This window comes from Gobio gobio, assembly GCF_949357685.1.
Source record: "Gobio gobio genome assembly, chromosome: 5".
In the NCBI taxonomy this organism is placed as follows: Eukaryota; Metazoa; Chordata; class Actinopteri; order Cypriniformes; family Gobionidae; genus Gobio; species Gobio gobio.
Genome location: NC_137101.1, coordinates 63,773,879 through 63,786,506, shown reverse-complemented (window position 1 = coordinate 63,786,506; position 12,628 = coordinate 63,773,879). Strand labels below are relative to the sequence as shown.

The 12,628-nt window shown below is 51.9% G+C and overlaps 1 protein-coding gene across 1 annotated transcript in view; it reads right to left on the bottom strand.

Annotated features, from left to right (window-relative positions):
- LOC307126356 (uncharacterized protein) overlaps positions 1-8,869 on the bottom strand; it is a gene marked incomplete at its 5' end in the record, with an annotated part of 92,522 nt that extends 83,653 nt beyond the window's left edge. Inside the window, 2 exons of the mRNA XM_079816822.1 lie at positions 5,732-5,845; positions 8,769-8,869. Coding sequence (XP_079672948.1) covers positions 5,732-5,845; positions 8,769-8,869 — 215 coding nt within the window. The remainder of the gene's footprint in view (positions 1-5,731; positions 5,846-8,768) is intronic.
- Between the last annotated feature and the right edge of the window lie 3,759 nt (positions 8,870-12,628).

Genomic DNA, 12,628 nt, shown 5'->3' with positions numbered 1-12,628 from the left:
TGATGTTCCCTGTCACCATCCAGAGCCCAGTGACGTTCCCTGTCTCCATCCAGAGCCCAGTGACGTTCCCTGTCTCCATCCAGAGCCCAGTGACATTCCCTGCCTTCATCCAGAGCCCAGTGACGTTCCCTGTCTCCATCCAGAGCCCAGTGATGTTCCCTGCCTTCATCCAGAGCCCAGTGACGTTCCCTGTCTCCATCCAGAGCCCAGTGATGTTCCCTGTCTCCATCCAGAGCCCAGTGACGTTCCCTGTCTTCATCCAGAGCCCAGTGACGTTCCCTGTCTCCATCCAGAGCCCAGTGTTGTTCCCTGTCTCCATCCAGCCCAGTGAAGTTCCCTGTCTCCATCCAGAGCCCAGTGACGTTCCCTGTCTCCATCCAGCCCAGTGACGTTCCCTTTCTCCATCCAGAGCCCAGTGACGTTCCCTGTCTCCATCTAGAGCCCAGTGACATTCCCTGCCTTCATCCAGAGCCCAGTGACGTTCCCTGTCTCCATCCAGAGCCCAGTGACGTTCCCTGTCTCCATCCAGCCCAGTGACGTTCCCTGTCTCCATCCAGAGCCCAGTGACGTTCCCTGTCTCCATCCAGATCCCAGTGACGTTCCCTGTCTCCATCCAGAGCCCAGTGACGTTCCCTGTCTCCATCCAGGGCCCAGTGAAGTTCCCTGTCTCCATCCAGAGCCCAGTGACGTTCCCTTTCTCCATCCAGAGCCCAGTGACGTTCCCTGTCTCCATCCAGAGCCCAGTGACGTTCCCTTTCTCCATCCAGAGCCCAGTGACGTTCCCTGTCTCCATCCAGCCCAGTGACGTTCCCTGTCTCCATCCAGAGCCCAGTGACGTTCCCTGTCTCCATCCAGCCCAGTGACGTTCCCTGTCTCCATCCAGAGCCCAGTGACGTTCCCTGTCTCCATCCAGAGCCCAGTGACGTTCCCTGTCTCCATCCAGAGCCCAGTGACGTTCCCTGTCTCCATCTAGAGCCCAGTGACGTTCCCTTTCTCCATCCAGAGCCCAGTGACGTTCCCTGTCTCCATCCAGAGCCCAGTGACGTTCCCTGTCTCCATCCAGAGCCCAGTGACGTTCCCTGTCTCCATCCAGAGCCTAGTGACGTTTCCTGTCTCCATCCAGCCCAGTGACGTTCCCTGTCTTCATCCAGAGCCCAGTAACGTTCCCTGTCACCATCCAGAGCCCAGTGACATTCCCTGTCTCCATCCAGAGCCCAGTGACGTTCCCTGTCTCCATACATAGCCCAGTGAAAGTCCCTGTCTCCATCCAGGGCCCAGTGATGCTCCCTGTCTCCATCCAGAGCCCAGTGACGTTCCCTGTCACCATCCAGAGCCCAGTGATGTTCCCTGTCTCCATCCAGAGCCCAGTGATGTTCCCTGTCACCATCCAGAGCCAAGTGAAGTTCCATATCTCCATCCAGATCCCAGTGACATTCACTGTCTCTATCCAGAGCCCAGTGACGTTCCCTGTCTCCATCCAGAGCCCAGTGATGTTCCCTGTCTCCATCCAGAGCCCAGTGACGTTCCCTGTCACCATCCAGAGCCAAGTGAAGTTCCATATCTCCATCCAGATCCCAGTGACGTTCACTGTCTCTATCCAGAGCCCAGTGACGTTCCCTGTCTCCATCCAGGGCCCAGTGATGTTCCCTGTCTTCATCCAGAGCCCAGTGACGTTCCCTGTCTCCATCCAGAGCCCAGTGACGTTCCCTGTCTCCATCCAGAGCCTGTTGAGGACCACTGGCTCATTGATTTTTGGACAGAACCGTCTCCTGTCCAGTGTCCGGTGACGTCTCCTGTCTCCATCCAGAGCCCAGTGACGTTCCCTTTCTCCATCCAGAGCCCAGTGACGTTCCCTGTCTCCATCCAGAGCCCAGTGACATTTCCTTTCTCCATCCAGAGCCCAGTGACGTTCCCTGTCTCCATCCAGAGCCCAGTGACGTTCCCTGTTTTCATCCAGAGCCCAGTGACGTTCCCTGTCTTCATCCAGAGCGCAGTGACGTTCCCTGTCTCCATCCAGAGCCCAGGGACGTTCCCTGTCTCCATCCAGAGCCCAGTGATGTTCCCTGTCTCCATCCAGAGCCCAGTGACGTTCCCTGTCTCCATCCAGAGCCCAGTGACGTTCTCTGTCTCCATCCAGAGCCCAGTGACGTTCCCTGTCTCCATCCAGAGCCTAGTGACGTTTCCTGTCTCCATCCTGCCCAGTGACGTTCCCTGTCTTCATCCAGAGCCCAGTAACGTTCCCTGTCACCATCCAGAGCCCAGTGACGTTCCCTGTCTCCATCCAGAGCCCAGTGACGTTCCCTGTCTCCATACATAGCCCAGTGAAAGTCCCTGTCTCCATCCAGGGCCCAGTGATGTTCCCTGTCTCCATCCAGAGCCCAGAGACGTTCCCTGTCACCATCCAGAGCCCAGTGATGTTCCCTGTCTCCATCCAGAGCCCAGTGATGTTCCCTGTCACCATCCAGAGCCAAGTGAAGTTCCATATCTCCATCCAGATCCCAGTGACGTTCACTGTCTCTATCCAGAGCCCAGTGACGTTCCCTGTCTCCATCCAGGGCCCAGTGATGTTCCCTGTCTTCATCCAGAGCCCAGTGACGTTCCCTGTCTCCATCCAGAGCCCAGTGACGTTCCCTGTCTCCATCCAGAGCCTGTTGAGGACCACTGGCTCATTGATTTTTGGACAGAACCGTCTCCTCTCCAGTGTCCGGTGACGTCTCCTGTCTCCATCCAGAGCCCAGTGACGTTCCCTGTCTCCATCCAGAGCCCAGTGACGTTCCCTGTCTCCATCCAGAGCTCAGTGACATTTCCTTTCTCCATCCAGAGCCCAGTGACGTTCCCTGTCTCCATCCAGAGCCCAGTGACGTTCCCTGTTTTCATCCAGAGCCCAGTGACGTTCCCTGTCTTCATCCAGAGCGCAGTGACGTTCCCTGTCTCCATCCAGAGCCCAGGGACGTTCCCTGTCTCCATCCAGAGCCCAGTGATGTTCCCTGTCTCCATCCAGAGCCCAGTGACGTTCCCTGTCTCCATCCAGAGCCCAGTGACGTTCCCTGTCTCCATCCAGAGCCCAGTGACGTTCCCTGTCTCCATCCAGAGCCTAGTGACGTTTCCTGTCTCCATCCTGCCCAGTGACGTTCCCTGTCTTCATCCAGAGCCCAGTAACGTTCCCTGTCACCATCCAGAGCCCAGTGACGTTCCCTGTCTCCATACATAGCCCAGTGAAAGTCCCTGTCTCCATCCAGGGCCCAGTGATGTTCCCTGTCTCCATCCAGAGCCCAGAGACGTTCCCTGTCACCATCCAGAGCCCAGTGATGTTCCCTGTCTCCATCCAGAGCCCAGTGATGTTCCCTGTCACCATCCAGAGCCAAGTGAAGTTCCATATCTCCATCCAGATCCCAGTGACGTTCACTGTCTCTATCCAGAGCCCAGTGACATTCCCTGTCTCCATCCAGAGCCCAGTGATGTTCCCTGTCTCCATCCAGAGCCCAGTGACGTTCCCTGTCACCATCCAGAGCCAAGTGAAGTTCCATATCTCCATCCAGATCCCAGTGACGTTCACTGTCTCTATCCAGAGCCCATTGACGTTCCCTGTCTCCATCCAGGGCCCATTGATGTTCCCTGTCTTTATCCAGAGCCCAGTGACGTTCCCTGTCTCCATCCAGAGCCCAGTGACGTTCCCTGTCTCCATCTAGAGCCTGTTGAGGACCACTGGCTCATTGATTTTTGGACAGAACCGTCTCCTGTCCAGTGTCCGGTGACGTCTCCTGTCTCCATCCAGAGCCCAGTGACGTTCCCTTTCTCCATCCAGAGCCCAGTGACGTTCCCTGTCTCCATCCAGAGCCCAGTGACATTCCCTTTCTCCATCCAGAGCCCATTGACGTTCCCTGTCTCCATCCAGAGCCCAGTGACGTTCCCTGTCTTCATCCAGAGCCCAGTGACGTTCTCTGTCTCCATCTAGAGCCCAGTGACGTTCGCTGTCTCCATCCAAAGCCCAGTGACGTTCCCTGTCTCCATCTAGAGCCCAGTGACGTTCCCTGTCACCATCCAGAGCCAAGTGAAGTTCCCTATCTCCATCTAGATCCTAGTGACATTCCCTGTCTCCACCCAGAGCCCAGTGACGTTCCCCGTCTCCATCCAGAGCCCAGTGACGTTCCCTGTCTTCATCCAGAGCGCAGTGACGTTCCCTGTCTCCATCCAGAGCCCAGTGACGTCCCCTGTCTCCATCCAGAGCCTGTTGAGGACCACTGGCTCATTGATTTTTGGACATAACCGTCTCCTGTCCAGTGTCCGGTGACGTTTCCTATCCCCGTCGAGAATTCAGTGACAGCTCCTGTCCATGTCAAGAGTCCAGAGTGGCCTCTGCCTCCCGTCTCCAGTCCAGAGTGGACTGTTGTTCCTCCCAAGAAAATTTTGAGAAGGGGGGCTACCCCTTTACGAAGGCCGAACCTGAAAGGTCTGAGCCACCATGGCGACCTGAATTCCCGGCCCCACCATGGCAACCTGAATCCCTATGCCACCATGGCGACCTGAGCTCCCTGCGCCTCCGTGGTCTCCTGAACACAGGTACCACCCTGGAGGCTTCCATGCCAGCCAGGAACACCCGGATCACATGCTGTGGTCCCCAAGGACTCCAGGGTGCCCGTCCTCCCATCCGCCCCCCCGTCCTTTCTACGGCGCGAGGACACGCCTACCGGGGGGAGTTATGTCACATGTTTAGTCTGTTTTGATTCTGTCACGTGTTCCTTTGTCTTAGTTTCCCGCCACTTGTCTGTTTCCTTGGTTACCCTCGTTAGTCTAGTTCTGTTCAGCTGTGTTTAGTTAGTCATCATCTGTATCACCTGTGCTTCATTTAATCGGTCATCTGTGTTTGCATTCAAGTTCCTCCCTGTTCATTCATTCTTTGTCTGGTAACCTTGATGGTGAGATGTGTTTTCTGTTATTCTTCCATGTTCCTGAAAGTTCAAATTAAAATTTATATTTGGATTTCCTGAGTCTACTGCCTGTTCCTGTGCAACCACTCGTTACAGAAACTGAGTTTGTCCAGATAAAGTGTGACTGTGATGTTTTAACGAGCAGTGAATGTTGAACAACAGTAATCTGGGGCCGTCGGCGATCTTTGACACTCAAGGAGTTAAGCATGAATTAATGCATATTAGTGCACCGGTATTGTAAAGTGTTCCCGTTGTTTAATGTGACAAATGCTTCTGTCAGATAATATATTTTCCATTCATACTTCCAGTGTAAATAAATGTTCTTTTATCAAGGATTTATTATGCAGCTCTTCACTTTATTTTTCAAAACTTGATGTGGCCCTCTGGTCTAAAGTTTGCCCACCTCTGCACTATGCTGTAATGTTTACCTGTATAGTGAAGCTGTTGTCTGTTCTGCTTAAAGCCATTCAGATGTATTGACAGCGCTGGCTTGTTTGTGAACCACGTGACCGCGTGACAGCGCCGCTGGTGAGATCAAAGCATGTTGCAACTCTCTTTTTTAACGGCTCTGGCTTTAACTGAGGCGATACACAGATCTGTTGCCATATTAAGTGCACCAAAAGGGTATTTATTTTTGTATGAATTTCATATTAAAACTTTTAAAAATCTAAAAGCTTTGTTTCATATCAAAAGCAGGGTTGGCAATTTGGCGTGAGATTTACTTGGGCAAATTAAGAGCGTGACACAGAGCCTGAAAGCGTGAGAAATGCCGTACTATAATATCTTTTGTTGAAATGTTTTACCTGATACCAGGCTGTGTATCTCCACTCTTAAATTGTATTGGCCGACTCATAGACGCATCACTCTTCATAGACACACAGCTGGGCTCTAGTTCTGATCTCCGCTGCTGAGCTGGACTAAAACAAAACAGATTTAATCTTTTATGATGATAATCGTCTTAACATAAGTAGAGATGTTCCGCTACCCTTTTTCCCTTCCCGAAACTGATCCGATACCTGTGTTTGTATATGTATATACAGCTGTTTAAACTACTAGCCCTGTATGAATTGCTAGAATAATTTTATGTGCTTCAGACTTATCCCTTAATAAAACATGAACAAATACACCATATTAAACTAACTACTATTACATTACATTTATTTACATGTATTTATTACAGTATTTTTATTATCTGACATGCATTTGACAGTAATATTATTTATTTTTCTTAAGTGAAAAAGAACTTCAAATGCAGCCACAAATCTAACACTGCAAACTGAAAAATATATTTTAGTTTTACAATATAACTGTATAACTGTGCAATATAAGTCTAGGAATATAAACAATTATTTAGTAATCAGAAAATAATCTCTTTACAACAAAACAAGTAAAACATAAGCAACCGTCTAGGCATAATTATTATTAGTAATAGAGACGTATTATTGTTACATAGAGCTAAATCTACAGTAGGCTACAACAGTAGCCTAATATAGTCTGTCAATTTATACACAGAGAGGTAGAAATTGCAGGAGTAATATTTAAATAGTATTTTGCAGTTTAATATTCACAGACACTCGTATATATTCGGCTACAGTCTGGAGCCAGCTGCGGGTACTGAATATAGCCTACTCGGGTGTCGGTACTACAGAAATGCTGGTATCATCACATTTTTTCAATTTCAGCACCGACTTGGTACTGAAGTGCCCGTACTTGTGACTTCCCTAGTCGCCGTTTTACTGTCTGGTTGGTCCAGTCTGAAATATACTGCTAAACAGCAGACATACTACTAATGTGTTTTCATTTCTTCTTCGCAAGAAGAACCGTGCAGTGGTTAGGCAAAGCTTGCGGTCATAACTAGGTCTTGTTTAAGAAAATGGTATCGGATCGGTACATGGGTTCAAGTACTCGCCGATACCGATGCCAGAATTTGTTGTGGTATCGGTGATATTTCCCATACCAGTATCGGAATCGGAACAACTCTAAACATAAGATCCCCATAATGTATTTTTAATGAAAATCACTTATTCAATATGTTGTGTAAAAAATTTAATCACAGAAGATTTATGTCTGAGTTCACACAAGAAGTCAACATGTGTTTCGGCCATGCAAAACACCTTTACTAAAGCTCAACAGACGCAGTGTCTGTGAAAACGGCTCGGGTTACGTCTGTAACCCTTGTTCCCTGAGAAGGGAACGAGCACTGCGTCGGAACGACATTTTGGGGATACTCCCTAAGCATTAGCGAATCTGAAGTCCGTATAGAAACTAGCCCAATCTGATTGGCGTGCGTGATGACGTCACTGTGACGGCGTACCCGGAAGTATAAAAGGGGAGCCGGCGCATTGAAACGGCAGCTATTGCTCTGAAGCATGCGCTCCAGGCGTGCCGAGGTGTGGTGACGCGACGCAGTGGTCGTTCCCTTCTCAGGGAACAAGGGTTACAGACGTAACCCGAGCCGTTCCCTTTCGAGGGAACTCTCACTGCGTCGGAACGACATTTTGGGGAACGAGTACCCACTAGCCCACACCGAGGGTAGTGCCTGCCCTAGTGTGAAGCCGGAGACCGGGCACAACTAGGACTTGAGTACCCTAGCGCCAGGCGCCGTAGGGAGATACTTCTCCACCCTTTCCTTTTCCGTGTCCCAACCGGTGAGGGAGGTGTCTGTTGAAACGGTTTCCCGGCAACAGGACGCTCCCAACACCGGCCCCTGGGACAAAAACCAAGGTTTCTTCCATATAACTAGGGAACGAAGGCATCTGCGCGTTACCCTGATCATACGGAAAGGATTCCCTCTGGGGGAAAACCCCTTGGTTTCCAACCACCACTGTAGAGGTCTCACGTGCAGCAGGTCAAAAGGTATCACCTTGGACGCTGTTGCCATGTGCCCCAGCACTCCTCAAAGTGCTTCCCAGTGAAGGTTCATCTGCCGTCACGTGAGGCGAAGGATGAAAAACCCGCAGAACCAAAAAACCTGACCACCCCTGATGACACTTCAGGCACCTAGCCCTGCCTAGGGTGAAGGATAGCCCTAACTCCCACGGAGGAACTCCAGGCAAGTCGGCGTTACCGCCGAGGCCTAAAGGTCCCCCACTCTTTTTCTTTTTAGCGATGCACTCGCTAGGAGAAAGGCCATCTTAGGGTCAAGCTCTTCGGGTTCATCCGACTCCAATGGCTCAAAGGGGGGCCTCAGCCAGCCCTCGACAACCACTGCCAGATCCCAGGTTGGGAGTCTGGAATAAGCCACAGGTCTCATCCTCCGAACCCCATGGAGGAACTGTACATCCAGCTGGTGCCTACCCCAGACCATCACCCAAAGGAGTGTGGAAAGCCCCATGGCAGCCACGGACACCCTGAGTGTGGACGGGGTTAGACCCGCAGAGAAGCGATCTTGGAGGAACTCCAGCACTGAAGCCACCGGCCAGTTAACTGTGTCCACCTCACGCTCCCTGCACCAAGTGGCTCACCACTTGGGGCTGTACAGCCTCTTGAAGACGGAGCCCTGGAACTGAGTAAAGTCTCTATCACCTCTGCCGACAGGCCAGCCTCTAGGTACCTGACCCCCTCAAGGGCCAGACCCACAGGTTCCAAATCTCAGGCCGGGGGTGAAATATTGTGCCCCCTGCCTGAGATAGGAGATCCCTCCTCAGAGGAATCTGCCATGGAGGACCTGCCAGCAGCGCTATGATATCCGAGAACCAAACTCGCGTCGGCCAACGGGGTGCTACTAAAAGTAGGCTGACCCCCTGTTGGCGGACCCTCTCCAGGACTCCCGGGAGCAGAGCAATCGGGGGAAATGCGTACAGACGCGGCCTCGGCCACGTCTGAACCATGGCATCCAACCCCAGCAGGGCTGGATACGTGATGGAAAACCACAATGGACAGTGGGACGTCTCGTGAGAAGCAAACAGGTCCACTTCAACTGGGCCGAACCTCTCACACATGGCCTCCACCTCCTCCGGGTGGAGTCGCCACTCCCCGGGCCTCAGCCCCTGCCTCGACAGGATGTCTGCTCCCTGATTTTGGACCCCCGGGACATACATTGCCCTAATGGACAACAGTTTCCCTTGGGACCACAGGAGAATTTGATGCGCCAGTCTACATAGAGGGCACGACCTCAACCCCCCCTGATGATTCAGGTACGCTACAACAGACGTATTGTCTGTTCGTACCAGGACATGTTGGCCGCAGAGGTCCGGGAGAAAGCTCCTGAGAGCTTTATAGACCGCCATCATCTCCAGGCAATTTATGTGCCAGGAGGAATGACGGCCCTCCCAACAATTGTGCCCGCATCGTCGTCGAGTCCCATACGATCCCTAGGAACGTAGTCCTCTGGGACGGCGTCAACACACTCTTTGTTGTGTTGAGTCTCAGCCCCAAGCACTTTATATCGGCCAGAACGACATCTCGATGCCGAACTGCCATATCGTACGACTGGGCCAATATGAGCCAGTCGTTGATATAATTCAGCACACGGATGCCCTAGAGTCTCAATGGAGCCAGAGCTGCATCCATGCACTTTGTGAATGTGCGTGGGGAAAGAGCTAGACCGAAGGGAAGCACTCGATATTGGTACGCCTCGCCCCTGAAAGCAAACCTCAAGAACTTCCTGTGACATGGAAGGATGGAAATATGGAAGTATGCGTCCTTTAAATCTATCGTGACGAACCAGTCCTCGAACTGGATCTGACTCACGATGATAGGAACCGTGAGCATTTTGAATCTGAACCTCCTCAGAGACCAATTCAAATACCTATAATCGGACGCAATCCTTTTTGGGAACTATAAAGTACCGGCTCTCGAGGCTGGCTTCGGGTGTTACACGAGCCTCATCCCCAACCCCCTGAAGCGGATGACCGGCAGGAAGTAGTTGGGAACGATTCTCTGTGTGCGAACGCGTGCGCTGCCCAGCCGCAGGTCTTTCCAGAGGCGGCTGGAGCAGCATGCGTTCGCGGGAAATCGATGTGGCCCGAAACGTCATAGACGGCGGGATTCCACATCGATTTCCCCAGAGCGCCCCAGAAGAAGCAACCTTGATTGCCCTTCTGCGGGGGGGACTGCCCTTAGAAGCCCTGCCGCAGCTAGGGCTTCTTCCCAGCAGCCTTCGGAGCCCTGAGTACGTTCCTCAGATCACCTCTGGGAGCGGAAGGCTGCTGGTGAGTCTTCTGGAGAGAGCGCCGTCTCTGTTGCCAAGCTCCCGGAGGAGGGGCTCTAGAGGTGACGCTCTCCCTCTGCAGCTGAGGGAGCTAGTGGACGGCTGAGGCTGCCCCCTAGGGGCCGCCTTCCCCGGCTCCGAGCGGCGAGGGACGAACTGACGGAAGGCCACTGACTGACTCTTCGCCTCCTGGTATTTGGTGACAACGGCCTCAACCGCGTCGCCAAATAGACCCGAAGGCGAAATCGGGGAGTCTAGGAGGAAGGACTTGTCCTTCTCCTTCATCCCCGATAAGTTCAGCCATAAATGTCTCTCCACAGTCACCAAGGAAGCCATAGAACGGCCAACAGCATGAGCTGTCTCCTTGGTGATGCGGAGAGACAAATCCTCAGCCTTCCGCAGCTCCAAAACATCCTCCGGAGAGGGTCCCTCGCCCTCATCAAGCTCCTTGAGGAGGTCGGCCTGGTAGGCCTGCAAGATGGAAAGGGTATGCAGGGAACTACCAGCCCACCCAGCCACCATATCAAATCAAATCAAATCAAATCAAATCACTTTATTGTCACACAACCATATACACAAGTGCAACAGCAGGTGAAATTCTTAGGTGCAGTTCCGAGCAACATAGTAGTCATGACATGACATGTACAACATTTAAAGCAGCATCAGATTACACATCTGATGCGCCCACAATTACTCACAGCACGGTAAACTCTACAATAAACAATAAATAATTTACACAATGTGAGTGTAGTTCTCACAGCTTTAAACAATATACACATACTTAAAATATACATATACTTTAAACAATATACACTAAACATACATTAAACAGTATACATTAAGCTATAATAATAATAATATACAATGTACAGTATACAATATTATTCACAGTAGAGATCCAATGTACAATAGGTGCTATATGATAAATAAATGTGTATATAATGTGTGTGTATCTACAGTGGGTTGTGCTGAGTGATATTCTGTCAGTGTGTTATGATCCTGATGGATCAGGAGTTAAGTAGTCTAATTGCTTGTGGGAAGAAGCTGTTCTGGAGTCGGCTGGTGCGTGTTCTGATGCTGCGGTACCGCCTGCCTGATGGCAGCAGTGAGAGCAGCCCATGGCTCGGGTGGCTAGAGTCTCTGATGATCCTCTGAGCTCTCTTCACACACCGCCTGGCATACATGTCCTGGAGGGAGGGAAGCTCACCTCCGATGATGCAGCTGGCCGTGCGCACTACTCTTTGCAGGGCTTTGCGGCTGCGGGCGGTACTGTTGCCGTACCAGGTGGTGATGCAGCCAGTCAGCAGGCTCTCTATGGTGCTGCTGTAGAAGCGTGTGAGGATGTGGCGGTTCATTCCAAACCTCCTCAGCCGTCGCAGGAAGAAAAGGCACTGATGAGCCTTCTTCACAACGGCCTCGGTGTGGACGGACCATGAGAGTTCCTCTGTGATGTGGACACCGAGGAACTTGAAGCTGCTGACTCTCTCCACCGGTGCTCCATTGATGGTGATGGGGTGTTGTTCTCTCTCATTCCTCCTGAAGTCGACCACCAGCTCCTTGGTCTTGCTGACGTTGAGGGAGAGGTTGTGCTCCTGACACCATCGTGTCAGAGTGTGCACCTCCTCTCTGTAGGCCGTTTCATCATTGTCAGTGATGAGACCTACCACCGTCGTATCGTCAGCAAACTTGATGATGGGTGTTGGAGCTGTGGATTGCCACACAGTCATGTGTGTACAAGGAGTACAGGAGTGGGCTGAGAAAACAGCCCTGAAGGGCTCCAGTGGTGAGAGTCAATGATGAGGAGATGTTACTGCCCATTCTGACCACCTGGCGTCTGTTTGACAGGAACATAGCAAGCTGTTTAAGCCTAGAGCCCGGTGTTTCCCGGGCATTCTCACATATGTGTTCCTCTTTTCCAGGTGGGAGAGAGCAGTGTGTATAGTGGATGAAATGGCATCATCAGTGGAGCGGTTTATGCGGTATGCAAACTGCAGTGGGTCCAGTGAGGGAGGGAGAACAGAGCAGATGTGGTTTCTGATTAGTCTCTCAAAGCATTTGCTGATGATGGGGGTCAGAGCAACAGGACGCCAGTCGTTTAAGCAGAGTGTTTTTGATTGCTTCGGTACAGGCACAATGGTGGATGTTTTGAAGCATGTGGGGACCACAGACAGGGAGAGGGACAGGTTAAAGATGTCCGTAAAAACTCCAGCCAGTTGGTGCGCGCACGCTCTGATGACGCGGCCCGGAATGCCGTCTGGACCCGCCGCTTTACAGATGTTCACCCGCCGGAAGGATCGGGTTACATCCGCTACAGATACAGAGAGTGTACCAACCTCTGCATCTTCAGCCACGAGCTCTCTCTCCGCGAGGGCGGTGTTAGTTCCCTCAAAGCGAGCATAAAAGGTGTTGAGCTCGTCCGGGAGAGAGGCAGCGGTGTTCACGGTGGAGTTTGTGTTCCCTTTATAGTCCGTGATGGTGTTAATTCCCCGCCACATGCTTCTGGAGTCGGTGGTGTTGAACTGTCCTTCAATCTTGTCCCTGTATTGGT